Source organism: Gavialis gangeticus, unplaced genomic scaffold (assembly GCF_001723915.1).
Source record: "Gavialis gangeticus isolate Ggan-Ray unplaced genomic scaffold, GavGan_comp1, whole genome shotgun sequence".
Lineage (NCBI taxonomy): Eukaryota > Metazoa > Chordata > Crocodylia > Gavialidae > Gavialis > Gavialis gangeticus.
This window is the reverse complement of record NW_017729024.1, coordinates 118,971,514-118,992,120: the sequence shown is the minus strand read 5'-3', so window position 1 is coordinate 118,992,120 and position 20,607 is coordinate 118,971,514. Positions and strand designations below refer to the sequence as shown.

At 41.5% G+C, this 20,607-nt stretch overlaps 2 protein-coding genes across 5 annotated transcripts in view; one reads left to right on the top strand and one right to left on the bottom strand.

Moving 5' to 3' along the window:
* Positions 1-15,391, top strand: part of UHRF2 (ubiquitin like with PHD and ring finger domains 2) — a 192,521-nt gene extending 177,130 nt beyond the window's left edge. For 3 of the 4 annotated variants that reach the window (XM_019517604.1, XM_019517606.1, XM_019517607.1), the window contains 6 exons: positions 3,327-3,489; positions 4,093-4,230; positions 4,761-4,884; positions 5,285-5,448; positions 13,395-13,493; positions 14,525-15,391. In XM_019517604.1, the coding sequence (XP_019373149.1) occupies positions 3,327-3,489; positions 4,093-4,230; positions 4,761-4,884; positions 5,285-5,448; positions 13,395-13,493; positions 14,525-14,671 (835 nt within the window). In that variant the 3' untranslated portion in view covers positions 14,672-15,391. The remainder of the gene's footprint in view (positions 1-3,326; positions 3,490-4,092; positions 4,231-4,760; positions 4,885-5,284; positions 5,449-13,394; positions 13,494-14,524) is intronic. The other variant, XM_019517605.1, reaches the window with a different exon arrangement.
* A 4,553-nt stretch (positions 15,392-19,944) lies between these two features.
* Positions 19,945-20,607, bottom strand: part of GLDC (glycine decarboxylase) — a 98,487-nt gene continuing 97,824 nt past the window's right edge. Inside the window, exon 26 of the mRNA XM_019517603.1 lies at positions 19,945-20,607. Within this exon, the coding sequence (XP_019373148.1) occupies positions 20,501-20,607 (107 nt within the window). The 3' untranslated portion in view covers positions 19,945-20,500.

Here is a 20,607-nt window from a genome sequence, read left to right as displayed (position 1 = left end):
GAAATCGCTGCTACTACCTGGGATCTGGTCTTTGTTTGGGCCCTGTGCCCCCCGGGGTACACAGGCCTTGTAGACCTTGAGGGTGCTTTTCCCACTGCGAAATCTTGGGTGGGTTTAGTGTGCTTGAACCTACTCTAAACCTACTTCCTTTAACCCAGGGGCAGGCAATTATTTCAGGTGGAGGGCCACTTACTGACTGTTGGCAAGCCATCGAGGGCTGCATGACAGGCAGCCAGTGGCAGATAAATAGTAATTTTCTAAATTTTTTAGGGGCCCCATGGGCCGGATAGCATGTCCTGGTGGGCCGCATCCAGCCCGCTGGCCGCATTTTGCCCACCCCTGCTTTAACGTGAAGCACAGAAAGTAGTTTCCCTTAGTCAGCTGAGCAAAGGGAGCATAAAGTCATGCCCAGTCCCTCTCAAGAATGTACCACAAAACTTGCTATAGTGGAGAGCTTTATTTGGGTAGAAAGGGTAGGCTTGGGGAGGGATACAAGTCAGAGAAGTATCGAAAACATAACCCTGAGGAAACAGAACTGACCTGACAGCCATTTTGTACACTTCTAAACTACTGTAAGCTACCTTTCTAGTTAAGTTTCTGGTAATTTACTCACTTCAGGATCCCAGAAGAGACAGAGTTGCAGAGGTTCAAGTTGTTGTGTAAAAGGCCCAACATGTCTCCCCCTCTTCCTGGAGAGCCTGTCTCTTAAATAGCCCTCCTGACCTCACTTTCTAGACCCAACCAGGGGCAGGTGTTGTTTGATGCTGACCGACCAATTTGAAAAGTATCACACCTTGACCTGGACTCAAGCCCCTTCCCCTATGTCATGAGGTCAAAGCTCAAAATAATAGAAGCTAGGTATATACCTTCTTACGTGATCCAGGTCACATATGCCGTAATCTGGGGCAACCAGATTGACAGACAGGAGAGGAGACCAAGACAAAGAAAAGGAAATAAAACAAACAAAAAGTAGAAATCTGGAAGATGATTCTTCCGCACATGCTTCCTGCATGCAGTCATAACTGGAAACATCTTTTTCTTAATCCGGCTTTCCCAATACAAGGTGCATGTCTTACTTGGGGTGAGTGGTATGTAAGAAAATATGCTGTGTACTTGCCTGTCTATACATATTTATACACATGCACACAAACACCATTCATAGTGTGTAAGTGTACTAAAACATTATTTACAGCCTTTTTACAGGGTGGTATTGGAACTCTGGTCAGGTCAGTTAGTATTTGAAATTAGTTCATTGATATTGGCTGTAGCAGATACAGAGTTCAGCCTTTCTCATTAAGGGAAATTAGTGACCAAGCAGACATGATGAACTAAAATATTTAAACTGTCCTCGAGTATGACAGTGCTGCTGACTTAAAACGGTCAGTCAGAAGTTTTGGTGGTAAGACAGAATAAATACCAGTACTTTTGAAAGTGACGCATATATTTTTAGTACTTCAAAATTCTTTTGAATTCATAACCATTATCTACAGATTTTTACATAAGGAGCAAAGTTCTGTTTGCCCCAGCCAGCATAGGAGAATAACACAGGAATGTCTTTGAGAGTTGGGTATCATTGTTGGGCATGAGAGCAATTCTGTTTTTAGCTCTCCTCAGGTGTATCATTAAATATTGCAGATGTATTGTTCCTTAGCAGCGCTTTTCCAGTAGCCTTTTACATCTTCACTAAGATTCAGTGTGAAGATCTCTGACGATATTTGAATTGTCCATCCAAGAAAATTATTGGACATGAAGCCTAGCCTGTCATTCTAACCAACGATATTCCTTCTTTTGATGATGCCCCAGCATAAAGAAATGGCATTTACACATTTAGTCCATACCTCAGGATATTCATCAACATGGTGGTGGTTTGTGCAACCTCACGAAGAAGGAATTTAATCTCTCCCTGTATTATTGCATATACCTATAGTTGACACAGAAATAATGCAGTTTTTCATAGATGATGGTTGTATTTCATAATGTTCAAAAACAGTCGTTTTTAGTAATAAGATTTTGAAACAAGTTTAGGAATTGTGTGTGTCAACAAAACATAAAAAGATTGAGAGAAAGAAATAGATGCAAGTTAGTCATCTCACTGGCCATTTGTTATATATATGTGGAGTTGTTATATTTGTAAAGTTGTAGAGTATATATGTTTTTACATGTAGTGTCTGGCATGCCTTGTACAGGTCTCTCTTGCTGGAAGTTTGGCCCCAAGGATTAGACATGGTTTAGCTACAGTGGCTTGCAGTACTGACAGATTTAAATCCTTGTTTAAGGTCCAGTTACTCAAAAATGATGTAGAACAGGCAACAAAGACATTCCAAGACTCTTGTTAAGAACAACATTCCAATTGAGTTATGCTGTCAAATGCTAACGTCAAACTGTGAATGAAGGTATAGAGAAATTTCCAGATTTGTTCAGTGTCTATAAAGGTACAATGTTCCGGGCCATTTAATTGGATCACATAAACTGATGCTGCTACATTGACTTAAGGGGAGCTAAACAGCTAACGTCAACTTGAAGATCTGACCCTATATGCTTCTCTGGATCGTAGAATAGAATTTCTTTAAGAAATCCTCAGACTGTGTTTAATCTTTCTGGGATCTATTTTCTACAGATTCTCAACTTGAGATAATACACATCTTTTAAGAACTATTCCTAGATAATTTAGAGAATATTCAGAGAGTTGTTCATAGATTAATAGATTTTTAAGGCCAAAAGGGACCATTACTGTTGTCTCATCTGACTTTCTTTATGACACGGGCCATAGAATTTCACCTCACCTAAATAAGATCTTCCTTCCCTCAGTTCTGATTCTCAATTTATCACTATTGATATGAAAGTATTTTTCTATTAAAATTGTATATTTTAAAATAATGATTCAGTTCCTAAAATTTCTGTTTTCAAAGGAGTTTAGAAAACCTGATAATCTGGAGTAGTGAGGAAAGAACTTTACATTTACTATTATTCTATAATTCCTTCCACGTTGCTTGAAAAATCACTATTCTAAAAATGTAAAATGTTAATCATTTCATAAGCCATACAAGGGATTAACTTATTTTACCTGTTAGTGTTCCAGAGGTTTTTGCTTGAACATGTAAGTGTCCTATTGTTTCTGTCACTTAAGACAGAACTGTTACGGGTGTTAGAAAACAGCACCTGGGAAATCATTCTTAGGGAGGGCTTCATTAGACTTCTGGTTCTCTACCTCTCTGCTGGTTGGTGCAAGTATATTGTCAGGCAAGGCAAATAAAGTGTGATCTGGTCACATTTGTTATACTCTATGAAGCAGTATATTATATGAAGACTTTTAAATGTGTTTTTAGGGCACTGGCCCTTAATTGTGATGCCCCGTTGGATGACAAAAATGGAGCAGAGTCTAAAAACTGGAGAGCTGGGAAGCCTGTTAGAGTGGTGCGCAGTTCAAAAGGACGAAGGATCAGCAAGTATGCCCCAGAGGAGGGCAACAGATATGATGGCATTTACAAGGTACACAGACTTTTGTTGCCTAATTTGTTGAATTTTTAGAAAATTCTTTTTAGATTCTATCAAATGATTCATAGCAATACTTATGAAACGAGCAAGTATAAGCAATATTTATTATTAAACTGGCAGAAATAGTCCTGTTTCAGTAAAGGCTTTTTAGCTTAGCTTATTCACTGGTCAAGATCATTTGAAACTAAAAGTATTCAAGCAATAATGCTAGAACACGGTACGTAACAGGAGAGAGCAGATATTCTCACTGAGTCGTATTCACCCCAAGTAATCCATTTCTTTCCCCTACTTTACCATTTTTCAAACACTTTAAGACTTTTTTGCATCTGGAATAAGTACATCTTTGAGTACATGGACGGAAGAAAAGATTTTAAATTGTAGTGTGTATACCATGATTCAATACTGATTTCTTCTGCTTGCATACAAAATACGACTGCTTGCACATGCTGATGATTAATGGTAAAATATTGAATACCCAGTGCTGACAAAGTTTGCTTGAATTGATTTGGGGACCTAACATGATGCATTTTTACAAATCATGCTAATCTGTTGGAGAAAAAAAAATCATAAAATAGTCCTGGAACTGTTGTGATTTAGGTGGTGAAATACTGGCCAGAAATTGGAAAATGTGGATTCTTAGTTTGGCGCTATCTTCTGAGAAGAGATGATCTGGAACCTGCACCTTGGACCTCAGAAGGAATAGAACGGTCAAAGAAACTGGGTCTGAGTGTACAGGTTAGAATTTAAATTCATGGTCTTGTTTTAATGCTGAATTAAAATAAATTGAGTCTAACTTGAATATTTATAAACTAAGAAGTAAGTTAACGTCCAGACTGACCTTCAGCAGCTAAAGGATTGCAGAATCCCTGAGAGACAGAAAACTCAGTTCATATGAGTAATTTTGCATCTCCCAATCAATCCTGAAGCTGGGAAGCGTTTGAATCTCTTCTGCCTTCCTCAGTGGATCTTTCTTTCCTTGGATGGGTTGTTTTCCACAGTGGCAGGATTCTCAGTCTTATCCCTGTGATTGTAGAGGTTGGAAAGCAATAACTATGGGATCCTTTACATCAAAATCACTCTGATTCAGGCCTGCTTTAATTCCAGTTGCCTGAAAGTAGTTTATAACTTACCCATTTATGAGAGTCCTTTGAAATAATTTCATTGTGTAGCTTTTGTTGGTTATTTTCATTTAGAAATAAGAGTCTGCCACTTCTTCATATTCCAGTGGAGTTTGTTTTAATTTAAAAATACTTTTCCATGTTTAGTATCCAGAAGGTTATCTGGAAGCCATGGCAAGTAAAGAGAAGAAAGATAAGGTTAAGAAGCAAACTGTGAAACAGGAGCCAACTAGACAGAGCAATGGAAACCAGAAGAGGACAATTGATGACGGTATGTCCTTGTACTTCTTGACATTAGCCAGAGTCCTGCCAAGTTGTAGATACTTAAGTAAAGAAGAAGTAAACAATAAGGAAAGCTGGAAGTCCTTTGAAATGCAGTGTGAAATGTGAAAAGATTTGTTCTTATAGGATTCTGTTTAATGAGGGAAAAAAGAAAATAACAAAAGATACTATGTCATTTTTTTCTTAAAATTTTCTTTTAATTCCTAGCAGTTTTTTGTATTAAATGTTTACATGCAGCCTCCAGATGCAGTCCAGAATAAAGCTGAACAATAAGATAATTTATTGTAGTTTACTATACAAATAAGATTCTAGTTTGAGATTCGTTTGTGTTTCTTTAGCAGTTCAGCCAAATGTTCTGATATTCCTATGTTTGGTGGTAATATTTTAAGCAGGGATACAAGAGTCTACAAATGCATCCAAAGCCATGAGAATGGGGGATGGAGGAAAAGGAGAAGCTTTTCAGATAACCCAGCAACAACAGTGGCTGATTAGAGAAGACTGTATGAACCAGAAATTGTGGGATGAAGTGCTTGCTTCTCTTAAAGAAGGACCAGTAAGTTTGTAGCTTGCTTATGTTTTACATTTTTGATATTCCTGTAGGGAGGTTGGAGGAAAAATATGAGGTTTCAGGAAAACCTAATCTTGTTGAACCGTTGTTGAACACAACACTACTACTCTAGTTATTGTACTCTTTCTTGATTTCAAAGAAATGAACAGACTTGTTCTGATGCCTTAGATCACATCAGTGAAGATTTTAGCCTATGCAGTTTGGGAGATGTTTTTACTTAACTCTTTTTGTTAGACCCCCAACTCCATGCAGTGCTCAACGACTAGGGAAATAACAATACAGTTGCTCAGGGAGCAAGCAGGGCGCAAACACCAGCGCACACTACTAGCCAACAGCTTTATTCAGAATGGAGACAGCTTCAGGCAAGCTCCCAAAGAAACCAGGGAGCAGCAGTGAAAATTATTTTTTTTTCCATATTTATACACCTTGGTTTATACTCATTAACATTTACTCCACCTTTGTCCCTCCTTTGTTCCACCCATATTCCCTCCTATCTGAAGCTCTGCCCTTGTTTACTGTTTACTTCACTAGCATGGAATTGTCTATGCATTTCATTCATTTACATATATTTTTGCTATGAGCGCATGTGTAAAACCGTGAACCCAACTTCTTTCAGTGAATTGCTGTTTCTTGCTGACTGCTTCATCTCCAAGGTCTTGCTTCTGCTTTACCTCCTGACAATAGCTGGTGGGCTGCATCCTGTTCTCCCTACACAATAAATTATATATTCTACACACTAGCACACTGTTAAGAAACTACTTGCCTAAGCATCTTGCAGTGTTACTTTTAATATCTCATTCTGCCTTGTGGTTAGTAGCTTTGCTGAAGCCACAGATTAAAGCCTTTATTCAGCTGCAAATCCAAATATTGTCACCCTAACACTTTTCTCATATTTAACACATCTGTGGTAACATAAATATTCTCAGTGAAGAAGGTGAAGATAGAAATGGCATTACTTTTTTACAGTAATATTTTTTATGTCCTTTAGTGGAATATCAATACAAGAAGTAAGATGCAAAACAGTCCTATTCACTGCTCTTTTTTCTTCTTTAAGCAATTGCTGGAAAAGGTATTTTGTTAACTCAGAAAAAAGATACTCTGGGGGAGGCCTAGCTTGGGGTGTCACATTCAGAAACTTGGTTACCAAATAAAACTTCACACACCCACAATTCTGAGAGAGAAATGTAGAAAGCCATCTTTATTTTCATAAAGCCCTGTAGCTTTTACTTGTTAAAAAAAAAAAAAAAAAAAAATCCTATTCACAATTAGCAGCAGCAAGATAACTCCCAAGGATAAGTAGGCATGTATGTTAAGTACACAGAGTATGGTTCAGATGGTATTGGAGATGCACCAAGCACATATTGGATTGAAGGAGACCAGAGACTAATATAAACATTCAATAAAGACAGTATCCCTTCAACAAGGTAAGTGCAAAAATAACACCCCCTTCATTGTTGTACCTGAACGTAGGTTAATCGGCATGATATTGCAGGTGCTGGCTACTTTGACCAGTTTCAAGATGCACAATGGAGAAGTTAAAGTGACTTGGCAGAGGTCAATAGGGACAGCAAACAAGTCAGTTTGCAAGTTTGTGCCATCTCCCTCTATCAAGGGGAGCCTTTAAGGCAGGGGTGGGCAAAATACGGCCTGTGGGCCAGATCCAGCCCGTGGAGGATCTTTCTTTGGCCTATGGTGGGTCCCTTGGTCCCATCTGGCCTAGGTGCTGTCTGGCTCATGGTGCATCCTGCCGCCACCTGGGTATGCAGCAGGGCTGGGGCAGCTCCACAGCTGGATTGCTTTTCCAGGCAGCCCAGGTGGCAGCAGCTCCTTCCAACTGCTGCCACTGCTGGCCCCAGACCTATGGTACTGTAGGAACCCGTGTGCCAAGCCCCAACCCCAGCCTGCCCCACACCCTCTCCAAACTCGTCCCAGCAGAGCAGACCAGCTCTGGACCAGCTGAAACCCACATGCACAGCCCCAACCCTGGCCTGCCCCATGCCTGCTCTGGACTCGCCCACCCATGGTGAGCAGCAGTGGCAGCAGCCAAACAGAAGGGTAGTGTCCCTTAGGGAGCAGGAGAGAGAGGTACAGGAGGTGGCAAGGCTCCAAGCCATCCTCAGCCATGAGGACTTCATCATTTCAGTGCTGGAAGAGACCTCAAAGACTGCAGAGGAAGCACTGCCAGAGGTGGTGCTGGAATAGGAAGAGGACATGGACTCCCAGGAACCTGGAAGCTTGTGACCTCTGGCATCAAGCAGAGAAATTTTCATTCTCACATGCAGCAGTTTGCCTGCTGAATAGATATGGAGACCTAGCAACAGAGGAGAAGTAGCACATTCCATCAGCAGAAGAGACCAGGCCAGGTCTCCCCAAGGTTGGGAGGATCAAGACCACTGCCACCAAAGGGAAGCAACAAGTGGTGGTAGTTGGCAAATACCTTCTGCAGGGGATGGAGGCATCCATCTGCCAGCCTGACCTGTCATTTCCAGAGGAATGCTGCAAGCCCAGATCCAAGATGTTATGGAGGAATCACCAAGACTCATCTGGCCCTCTGACTACTAGCCCATGTTGCTTGTCCATGTGGGCACCAGTGATACTGCCCAGAGGGGACTCTGAGCAGATCAAAAGTGACTACAGGGCTCTGGGTGCAAGGGTAAAGGGGACAGGGTCTCAGGTGGTGTTCTCAAACCTTCTGGTCATGGGGAAGGGCTTGAGCAGGAGCAGACACATCCTGTAGATCAATGCATGGCTGTGCAGATGGTGATACAAGAAGGGCTTTGGCTTCTTCAACCATTCGTTGTTGTTCCAAGAAGAAGGATTGCTAGGAAGGGATGGGATGCACCTGCCGAAGAGAGGAAAGAGCATCTTTGCAAACAGGTTCGCTAACATAGTGGGGGAGGGCTTTAATCTAGGATCACTGGGGGATAGAGACCAAAGCCCTGAGGTAAGTGGGGAAGTGGGTGACCTGGAGGAAGCGCAAGCAGGAGGAAGCGACAGAGGCGGCCTCCTCATTCTTTTTGAGAAAGTAAGATAATCGGCTAATTACCTCATATCTGTATGCAAATGCACAGAGCCTGGGAAACAAGCAGGAAGTATTAGAAGGCTTTGTACAGTTACAGAACTGTGATGTGATTGGAATAACAGATACTTGGTGGGATAACTCACATGACTGGAGCACTGTCATGGATGGATACAAACTGTTCAGGAAGGACAGGCTGAGGAAAAGAGGAGGAGGAGTTGAACTGTATGTAAAAGAGCTGTATGATTGTTCAGAGCTCCGGTATGAAACTGGAGCCCTAGTTCTCATGGGGGACTTAAATCAGCCTGACATCTTCTAGCCTGACATCTAGGCAGTGCACGGGCAATCTAAGAAGTTTTTGGAGCACGTTGGAGACAACTTCCTAGTGCAGTGTTGGAGAGGCCAACTAGAGGCCATGCTCTTCTTCATCCGCTGCTCAGAAACAAGGAAGAATTGGTGGGGAATGTAGAAGTGGATGGCAACTTGGGCCAATGCAGCCATGAGATTATTCCTTTCATCAGGATCATGAAATCAATCAAGGAGAGCAGCAGAGTAAGGACTCCGGACTTCAGAAAAGAAGACTTTGACTGACTCGGAACCAGTGAGCAGAATCCCCTGGGAGGCCAGTCTGAAGTGGGGAAACAGTCCAGGAGAGCTGGCTGTGTGTTAAAGAAACCTTTCTTGGGGTGCGAGAACAAACCATCCTGATATGCAGGAAGACTAGCAAGTATGACAGAAGACCACTTTGGCTTAGTTCTTCATAAAAAAGGAAGCCTACAAGAAGTGCAAACTTGGACAAACTACTAGGGAGAAGTTTAAAACTACTTCTCGGGCATGCAGAGGATGATATCAAGAAAGCCAAAGCACAGTTGGAGTTGCAGCTAGCAAGGGATGTGAAGGGTAACAAGGTAGCTTGTAGAAATAAGAGTTTCTACAAGTATGTCAACAACAAAAGGAAGATCAGGTAAAGTGTGGGTCCCTTAATGAGAGAGGCAACCTAGTGACAGATGATGCAGAAAAGGCTGAAATAATGCTTTTTTTTTTAAACCTCGGTCTTTGCAAGCAAATTCAGCTATCAGACTACTACATCTGGCAGCACAGTTTAGGGAGGAGGTGAGCAGCTGGTAGTAGTGAAAGAACAGGCTAAGGACTATTTAGAAAACCTAGATGTATACAAGTCCATGGGGCCAGATGGGATGCACCCAAGGAGTTGGCTAATGAAATTGTAGAGCCACTGACCATTGTCTTTGAAAACTCAAGGCTATTCAGAGAGGTCCTGAATGTGCTTGGAAAAGGAAAAACATAGTGTCCTTATTTAAGAAAGGGAAAAAGGAGGATCCAGGGAACTACAAACCAGTCAGCCTCACCTCATTCCCTGGAAAAACCATGGAGCAGATCCTCAAGGAATCCATTTCTACCACTTGGAGAAGAAGGTGGTTAGGAACCATCTGTATGGATTCGCCAGTGGACAGGTCATGCCTGACCAACCTGATTGCCTTGTATGATGAGGTGACTGGCTCTGTAGAGGTGGGAAGAGAGAGCAGTGGATGTGATCTATCTTGACTTCAGCAAGGGTTTAGATATGGTCTGTCACAACATTCTTGCAGGCAAGCTAAGGAAGCCTGGGTTGGAGGAATGGACTGTAAGGTGGATAAAAAACTAGCTGGATTGTTGGGTTCAAAGTGTAGTGATCAATGGCTCTCTGTCTAGTTGGCAGCCAGTATCAAGTGGAGTGCCTCAGGGGTCTGTCCTGGGGCTTGTTTTGTTCAATATCTTCATCAGTGATCTGGAAGGTGGGATGGAGCGCACCCTTATAAAGTTTGTGGATGACACCAAGCAGGGTGGAGTAGCAGATACACTGAAGGGGTAGGGCTAGGATTCAGAGAGACTGAGACAAATTGGAGGATTGGATCAAAAGAAATCTCATGAGGTTCAACAAGGACAAGTGCAGAGTCCTGCATTTAAGATGGAACAATCCCATGTACAGGCTGGGGGCTGACTGGCTGGGCAGCAGATGTACAGAAAAGGACCTGGGGGTTACAGTGGATAATAAGCTGACTATGAGCCAGGAGTGTGCTCTTGTCACCAAAAAGGCTAACAGTATACTGGATTGCATTAGTAGGAGCATTGCCAGCAGGTCAAGGGAAGTGATTATTCCCCTCTGTTCAGCACTGGGAGGTCACATCTGGAGTACTGTGTCTAGTTTTGGGCCCCCCACTGCAGAAAGGATGTGGACAAATTGAAAAGAATCCAGCGGAGGGCAGCAAAAATGGTTCGGGGGCTGGGGCACATGATTTATGAGGAGAGGCTGAGGAAACTGGAGTTATTTAGTTTGGAGAAGAGAAGACTGAGTGGGGATTTAATAACAGCCTTCAACTACCTGAAGAGTGGTTATAAAGAGGATGGAGCTAGACTGTTTTCAGTGGTGGTAAATGACAACAAGGAGCAATGGTCTCAAATTGCAGCAAAGCAAGTTTAGGTCAGATATGGGGGGTGGGAATTCCTATTAGGAGGGTAGTAAAGCACTGGAACAAGCAACCCAGAGAGGTTGTGGAGTCCTCATTCTTGGAGGTTTTTAAGACCTAGGTAGACAAAACCTTAGCTGGGATGTTATAGAATCATAGAAAATTAGGATTGGAAGGGACCTCAGGTGGTCATCTAGTCCAACCCCCTGGTCAAAGTAGGAATGTAGAAGTGGATGGCAACTTGGGCAGCAGTGACTACAAAATGATTGGGTTCAGGGTCCTGAGGGAAGGAAGGAAGGAAGGCGAGCAGCCGGGTAACGACCCTGGACTTCAGAAAAGAAGATTTTGACTTGCTTAAGGAACTCATGCACAGGATCACCTGGGAAGCCAGTCTGAGGGGGAAAGGAGTCCAGAAGTGCTGGCTGTAATTTAAAGAAACCTGTCTTGGGGTGCAGGAACAAAGCATCCCAACATGCCGGAAGACTAGCAAGTACGGCAGCAAGTATAGCTGGAGATGATCCTGTTTTGAGCAGTGGGATGGACTAGCTGACCTCCTAAGGTCCCTTCCAACTGTAATTTTCTATGATTGTAAAAATCAAACCAATGGAAGAGCAAAAAATGCTATGTAGAAAAGTAAGATGCAGGGAAAAAATTGCAAAAGTGCGTATCTTTACCTGATCTTAATTGGACTTCTAAGATCTCATGTGTTCTTCTAAGATCCTGCTATGTTCTTCCACTTTTCAAGTTGTTGCCAAAGTGGTTATTATAAAGGAGTGAGCACTGAAAAGCGATGAGCCATTTCCTGTGCTACCTTCAGCACATACGTATTCACCTTGTAATTGGTATTAAGTTTCATTTCTTAACGTATGTGTGATATGAGGCAAGTGTGACACAACAGGAAACCCAGTTAGTGAAAGACTCCTGTTTGTTATTTTGACACTTGTGTGACTAAACTTCCATGGAACTACCACGGCGGTTGATGAGAACCAAACTAAGTGGGTACATCTTAATACCTTATATACCGATACTTGCTTGTTTACATATTACCATGATTTGAATGTATGAATACCATTTGATTTGTATATTGTATAATCCAGTTTTTACACTTTTACTTTGAAGTTGTGTTCTTGGGCAACTGAAATATCAGAACTAGAATCTGTGTAAGTTCTGCTGTTACTTCTACAATAGGCAGTATGTATGTACTCTTACAATCCCTAGGTTTGTTTTGGGAAGACCAAAAAATAGGGCGGAAGTTCACACAGAATTTGAGTAAACTTTTTTCTCTGTTTTCTTAGAACAGAAGAAGCCCCTAACAACTATGAAAGCAGTGTAACTAGCCACATACCTGTGTGAGCCGCAGGCATAGAAGGGGTTTCTTGGAAGAAGGGGGCATTAAGGTCTTGGCTATCTCCTCTGCAAAGGCACAGAGAATTACTCTGCTCAAATTCTGAGCATCCCTGACAAACGCAGGTTCAGGACAGTGACCTCCCCAGCCAGACAGGCAGTAACTTCCCTTGTTCTCTGACCTCTGCTGAGAACCCTGTTGGACAGGACGTTCTGCTGTAACAAACAGTTACGTGGAACTATTAATCATTTCCAAACCTTTGTTGTTTGAAATCCCACCAGTCAGAGGAGCAGCGAAGTTATGTGGCTATGTTTCAGGAAGATTGGGCCAGACATAATATCTAACATAATAAATTTCATACCCAATTAGTATGATTAACAGTTAACAGAAGAGGAAGACATATGGTTCCTCTTGAAGTAACTTCAATCTAAGAAAAAGTACACAGCAGTTTAACCACATGAAGTATGATGTGAGCAGACCTCTATAATAGTCATACATTATATGTGTATGCTTCAGTATAAACAAACACATTTCTGTCCGTGGGCAATGACCTTGAGCAATGATGGTGGTCAGTTTCTTGCAAGAAAAGTAACTCGCAGGGAGTCAGTCTCCTGTGGTGCAGATAGAAAATTGAGTCATCTGTTTAACTATGCTCAACATCAAAGTGAAGTGGTTGTGATTTCCCAGCTCATTAATACTTACGTTATATTATTAATCAGCACCATTAACCCTGGGAACCCCTGACCTTTCTTAGGAGTTTAAGAGAATGCCTTCTGTGTAAAATATAGGTTAGCACAGCAGCTAGCTCATGGGAATGAGCTTTGACCAAGTGATGCTAGGACAGAATTTGATTTTGGGTGCTCTTGATTTATGTAACAGAACCAATTTGACCCACTGGACTTAAATGTACATGATTTAAATATGTGTAATTACTATAATAGCTAGGCAAATGAAAATGCCCAGTGGTTACAAACTATTAACTATAATGGCTTTAGACAATGACAAAGAAGTGCTGTTCACTTTTGATTTTCTTTGGCATCTGTGTTCACGCTTGTACTAGAATCTCTTCATCTCATTTTTTCTCTTCTTTTCCCTACACTAGAATTTTCTGAAGAAACTGGAACAATCCTTTATGTGTGTCTGCTGCCAGGAGCTGGTTTACCAGCCAGTGACAACAGAGTGCCTCCACAACGTCTGTAAAGTAAGAACAATCTCTGTCCTGCTTTGGTTGCACTTCTGGCACTGAGGACCCCGTCAATAGAGCTAGTCTGTTCTAGTGAGGCATGTAGTATACTAAGTATTCGGAGCAAGGAATGCAACAAATTTTCTCCTGGTTTGGTGTAATTGCTGCCCAGATTAACTTGGTTTTCTATAATAATAGTGGAAATGCATAATTTTTTCCAGGCATAGAGGAAAGTTTGACTTGCCGTCAGTCCACTGTAGTTAATGGAGTTGCACTAGGGAATGGTTGTGTGCTTGTAGCTAGAGATTGATACGCTAATGCTTCACAAGGAACGAACACAGCTTTCTACACACACAAACAACTTATTAGCCCTGTTTTTTGGCATCTGTCGGAAAGTTACTTGGCAGCTAGATCAGATGAAACAGCCCCAGAAAGCTTATGCAAGCTGGTTACTTAGTTGTCTAAGTATCAAGCTGATTTTCTCCTCGATTAGACAGCCTGGGGAAATTACATTAAACAAAGATATTTACATGTGTTATTTCACACTTGTCAGAACTTGATGAGTTGGGCGCCACTGTCAGACACAGGAAGTGGCTACTTACTGGTTAAAATGGTGGTGGCGGCAGCAGGGTTGTAAAGCACTGAAGAATTGGTACAGTAAGGTCAGCTGCAAACTCTGTTTGCACATTCGGAGTTGCACCTTGAATTGGAAGGCTGAAATGCATTACAAGTCCAGCAGGAATGCTTGAAGGAAGCTGTAGACTGAGCTGTGACCCACAGATGCATGGGGGAGATGAAGTGCCTCTGTGGTGACACTATATTCATTCATGCCAAACCTGCTGTTTGTACTGTAGCCAAGAACCAAGTCCTTTGTTAAGTTGTCTTAGTCATCTTGCTGTGTAAAGGTAGAAATATGTATCTGAAACCCCAGAGTTGCTTATTTCTGGAAATGCTGGCTGCTGTCTTTGTGTCTAGTACTTGCTTAATCTCGACCTTTCAGCACAAAGCACTGCCCGAAAAGATTGTAATTCTCCTTTTGTGTGTCCTAGAGCTGTTTACAGCGCTCCTTCCGAGCTGAAGTTTTCACCTGCCCAGCCTGCCGCTATGACCTTGGAAAGGGCTATACTATGGTTCCCAACAAGATCCTGCAGACACTACTCGACCAGTTCTTCCCTGGTTACAGCAAAGGACGATGATATGTTTAGCTCCTACCATACTTCTCCCAGTGACTTTTATAGACAGTAAAGGAGAATAAACATGGGAAATGCAACAGTGGACCAGCCAGCTTGATGGGACTCAATATAGTGTCACATTTTTGAAGCAGCTAACCCTCTTCCCCATAGAGCCATCTTTTTGTGTAGTGAGAACTCCAATTCTCAGCTGTCTTTTAACATCAAAGGTAGTTTTGGCCAGTTGACAATAGTTTCTAAAGTGAAAAAACAGAAGCCTCAGCTTTGACTGGTCAATCCTAACTGATACTTAAGTTATGGTTTGTGCATTGTAACTACCTCAGGACAGAGGAAAATAATTTGTGGGGATTAAAACAGTTCAATGAAGTTTTAGCTACACACTGCCTCCTGAATATTTAGTTGTGCCTGGTCCATGTGGTTTGATTTACAAAAAAAAAAAGCAGCACTTAAACCGGTTTGATTAAAGAACAGCAAATTCTGTGGTGTGCATAATCCTTTTTTGTCTTTTCTTCCATTATGCTGGTTTTGTTTTTTTTTTTGCAAGAACAGGCTGATTTTTAGTCTATTTTTGTGAGCTTCATTGTGCTTTTCCTTGTATCTTATGCAAGTTGACTACTAATGACTAATGAGAACAATATGAATGCATTGTTGCTACATTAGTGTAAAGTGATCTGTGTTTTTTGCACTTAAGGAGGGTATTCAAGACACTCTAGTTGTGTAAAAAAATATTTCATATGAAACAAGCCACTTTTGTATTAGTTAAAACTGTATGCTTTTAGTAGGTCTTGTATCAGTGGCAATACATCTACACAGCGTTGGAAGGCAGTGCTAGCTTGGAGAGGGTTCAAATCGCTTCATATTGTGATCTGAAATTTTATATACAGTATATTCCCCAAAATATACCTTATTAAATATTTTATGATTCAGAAAAGGTTGCTAATTTTTGTTGCTTTGTATTTGGGTATCTTGTAGTCTAAAGTATATTTAAAAACCAAGTAATTTTTCAAAGTAGTGAAAGTTTCATTCAGGTGGCCTTTTTATTCTAAAGATGTCAGATTTAATATAAAGTTCCACTGCAGCTTTTGGTAACCAAGATAAGTTATAAATATATTGGCAAATGCCTGTCTTCCTTAGGTGATGCCCTGGGGAGTTTCTCTAAAGTTAAAAGAAAACAGAATTTACTCTAATGCTTAACTCCTACAGAATGGGCCAAGAACGTTATCCAGAATTTGATACGTTGCTCCATCTTGGCCCAAGGATTTATGTTTTTAAAGCCTAAATCTATTTGGGGCCCCTTTTATATATCTATCTAAAGTGGATGGAACAGAGTGGACGTGGATAAGCTGAAACAAATGAAACCAGTTCATTTTTCCTTCATTCTTTAACAAAATCACTTAACTCCTTTTATTACTGCTCTTAGTCCAGATATTTAAATTTGGATTTTTAAAAATACTTTCTTGAGTACGTACTTAACTGTTTTCCTGGTGAGTGCTTCTTGCTTTGTCTGTTAACCTTTTATGTAAAGTTGCATTTTCTTGTATTCTAAGAGATAATGTATGTTGTATCTTATTAATGCAAATGCATTGGCACCACTGTTCTTAGTCCCTTAGTAGCAAAGGCTTCTAGTTTTGAACAGCAGCTTTGGAAACATTAAGTTTATTGTAACTTCTTTTGGCTTTTCCCAGCCCTTACCATGAGATGAAATTGGTTTCAACCTTTTCCTTCAGACAGACAAGACTTGGGAACAGTGAGGATGGCTTTTTCAAAGGAACCGCAGGAAGCTAAATACTCAAGTTCCATGCAAGTTATTTCCTTAGTCATTTGGAAAAGGGGGAGCTGCGCTGCTTCATAGACTGAACCCACAACTGATTGTTTGTAATGTATTTTCTCAGGGACCAGCTTAGGTCACTTATTGCTCTTCGGTACCACTTGATACATGCAAGATGTACAGTTTCCAATTGATTTGAAAAGTCTTTATTATGTCTTTTGTAGTGTCCTTCCTGTTTGAGGAGTAGCAATTCAGTCATCTTGACATACTCATTCCACCTCCCTCAGTAATGTTCCAGTAGCAAATACTTTAAAACCTGCACAATAGAAAAAATCAGCAATCTTGAATATATCGCTGACTCTTACCAGCAAGCAGGGAACAGCAGTGTTTGAATTTGTCATTCCTCTATAGTTGAGGGATCAAAGGTGAACAGTTTACATTGCTCTCACTTTCAAACACTTGACTAATGTCAAGTGATGGCTCCTGAACACATATTGCACTTCATGGTAAGATTTATGGTCTTGTGTGCAATAGTGACATCAAACAAACCCCCTTATAATCTAGTCTAATTATCTGAAGTGCTTAACGATTACAGTGAACAAGAAGCATTTCCTGAAGTTTAACTCAACTCTACGACCCACCTGCTCTGCAAACTACATGTTCGCTAGAATTCCTCTTGTTCAGTGTGGTGACTAGTTTGAAATTATGACTAACAGAGGTGATAGGTTGTTCACAGATGAAAGTATTAGGTTTATAAAGCCAGGCAAAAGAAAATGTCCAAGGTTACAGCTAGCATCTTAATGCCAGCAGAAGTTAGTAGGAATTGCTGGTTATAAAATGCTCAACAGGTGCATTTTAAATTTCCTAAGATCAAAGGGACTAAGGCAAGATCTGGTACTGAGGTAGCCATTCAAATTGGTAGAGATGACCCAAGCAGGGTGCAGGGCCTAGGGCAAATCAGGCCATGCGGGGCCCCACCCCCACTCTGATCCCACAGGCCCTGGACCTGAAGAAGCTGCCGCCACAATTGGCTGTTAACCAACATTAGGTTTTGGTGCTAGTAGCTTTAAAAAAACCTGAACAAGCCAAAAATAGGATTAATACTGAAATTTCCTAAAGCTGCTTACCTTTCCAGGATAGCCTCAACTAAATTCAGGCCTCAATCCATTGGACCTGCAGTTGCATCTGCTCATACCAGGAACATGCGAGTGATCTACTCAACTTCTGTGCCAATCTATTTATGAAGGGCTGCCTTTGTGCACTGCCCCACTCCCTGCCTTCTCATCTGATCTTTCATAGAGAATGAGAAGTGTACTTCAGTTTAGGGCTACACCAAAATCTTCAGGTTTCAACTTTTCATCATCTACTTTAACGCTATGGCCCTCACCACAGCAAAAGCTAGAGCAGTTAGAGCTGTTCACTTACTATGAACCCAAAGGTGAAAGAGTTCCCCCTTCATTCAGGACTTTCATAGTTAGTAGGGTCGGAAGGGACCTGAGCAGATCATCAAGTCCGACCCCCTGCCATGGCAGGAAAGAGTACTGGGGTCAAATGACCCCGGCCAGGTGTTCATCTAACCTCCTCTTAAAGACCCCCAGGGTAGGAGCCAGCACCACTTCTCTTGGAAGTTGGTTCCAGATCCTAGCTGCCCTGACAGTGAAGTAGCACCTCCTGATGTCCAGTCTGAATCTACCCTCTGCCAGCTTGTGACCTTTGTTTCTTGTCACTCCTGGTGGTGCTCAGGGGAACAGGGACTCCCCCAATGCCTGCTGGTTCCCTCTGACCAGTTTGTAAATGGCCACTAGATCCCTCCTCAGCCTTCCCTTGTCTGAAGGTCACCTGTAGTCAACCCAGCTGTAAATGGGTACAGGTTTTTCACAGTATGGATATTGCAGGTAGCCAATGCAGATGCTAGCCATCTCACCCTTGATGCATGCTGTTGTACCTTAACAACATTAACCTAATGTACTCTTTTGCATGGTATGTAGAGTTAAAAATAAGGACCCACATATTCAAGATATAGAAATCAAAATAGAAGCACTTGCCCTCTACATGAAATCAGCTGCTGAGTGACAGCAAAAGCTAACACTTAATAACGTGTGCCTGTGTGAGCTATGCAGACTTTCCCCATCCACTGTTACCACCTCTGAGTCTAGTCTAGATTTGCAGTAAAGTTAAATCAGAAGCAGATGGGAAGCTTTTACATGTAGCTCTGCAGTACACAAATAGAGGAGGCAAAAGCACAAAGTGGCATGTCTGGTACACTGGCAGGGAAAAGTCACTGGTCAGTGTAAACAGGTGGAGGTTTTAAAAGAAAAAGCACTAAGCAGCTCATTCTCACAGGTTGATGTATTCTCTTAGAAAAACCATTTCATTTAGGAACAAGAGATTTGTATGGAATTACTGTAGGCAAAAATCTGGCAAGAGCTTTCTATGGTAACAAATAGTATATAGCAGTAGTGGGTAGGGAAGTCTGCTCAGCTCACTTGCACACTATAGGAAGTGCTAGCTGCTGCTGTCAGTAGTATTGGGCCGACAAGTACAGTTCATATGTCATTGTTCAGTAAGGGCACATCTACACATGCATTAAAGTACTTTGGCTAATGCGCATTAAATCTAGTACCTCCACTGTGGGCGTTCTGACACATGCAAGCACCAGGCACTTTGAAAAGTGCCCAGTGCTGTGTTTCCTGCAGTTGTATAAATGGCAAAATGTGTGTTAGCGCAGAGAAAATGGTGGCGGTCCTTTTTTAACTAAAACACATAGGTGTTAGTTCAAAAGCACACTGCCATTTTCTCCTCACGGACATGCATTTCACCACTTATGGCACTGTCGCTTGCAGTTGTATAAGTGTCAACTCACATGCAGAGCAAACTATTAATCTCTGGTGCATCTGGACACAAAAATCTGTCTACAAATGCCTTGTGAGGTACAGTATAATCTCATACATCTGGTGTGCTTAGGACTTGCTGGAAATCTGAAAACACCAGACTTTTGAAACCAGGGGAGGAGGGGGGCAGCAGCAGTGGCACAGGGTGGTGAATGGCAGTGGCAGCCACTGCATGCAAGCGTCCCCCACCATGTCCTGGAGGGCTGGGGGGAGCGAGGAGTAGCAGCCAGTCCCTGAGTGGCCAGGGGAAGTGCCTTATTTTGGATAATTCTGGATTTATAAGGTTATACTGTACTAGGAAAATGTGCTTTAGCCTGTCTTAAAAACCATACTCTTTTGTTCATGCGCATTAAGTGATGCTTAAACAGTGTTATTTGGCTAATGCGCAGTAAGTGATGTTTTAATGAACATTAAAGCACACATGTAGATATGCCCCAAATGAGGTGGATCACTACAACTCTGAGGATCATTTTGACTTTTTTTTTTTGATACAAGCTCAAGAATTTGACCATAGGGTTTATTTCCTGTAAGACCTACCACCTCTTCTGACATCTTAAATGAGTTGAAGCCAGTTTCAAATAGGATTCACCTCATATCACTAACAGGTAAATGAAAAAAAATTCAGCCTCAAAAACTCTGGTGCAATTTATTGGAGTACTAACATTGGCAGGTAAAAAACAGTTAGGAAATTAGACAGTTGACACCAGCAAGGCCAGCAGTAAGAGATAAAGTAAAACTAACCAAATCTACTTGTTTTGAGTATATAAAATGTAAATAGTTACTGTGGCAGTTAATACTCTTGGCTGTTGCCATATGAAATACCTGGAACAAAAATGTATTTTTCCATATACAACCTCAAAAATTCTATGTTAATAGTCAAAACTATTAGCACAAAAAGGAGAAAAAAAATCACTACACAAAAACTAGAGGTGCAAGAATCAAAGCAACAGACTACTGTGGAAAAAACTGAGGCACTGAATCAACTCAGTTTGTTTCAACCTAATATACTGATTGTATTTACACTTTAACTGAGCAGTAGTTCCATTATGAGCAGGGAAATTACAAAAAAATATACATAGTATATAAATCCCCAAAACTGCTCCAGGAAAAAGAAAACCCATCTTGGTGGACTGAAGCAGTCAAGCATGAATCCAGACACCTGGAAGTAATAGAGATCTAGGATGATGCTCTCTTCTGTTCAGAGAATGGAGATTCATAGACTTCCATTGGTGGGCAGGTACAAACTAAGTGCTGATCTCCATAGATGTCATCAATTCGAGCAA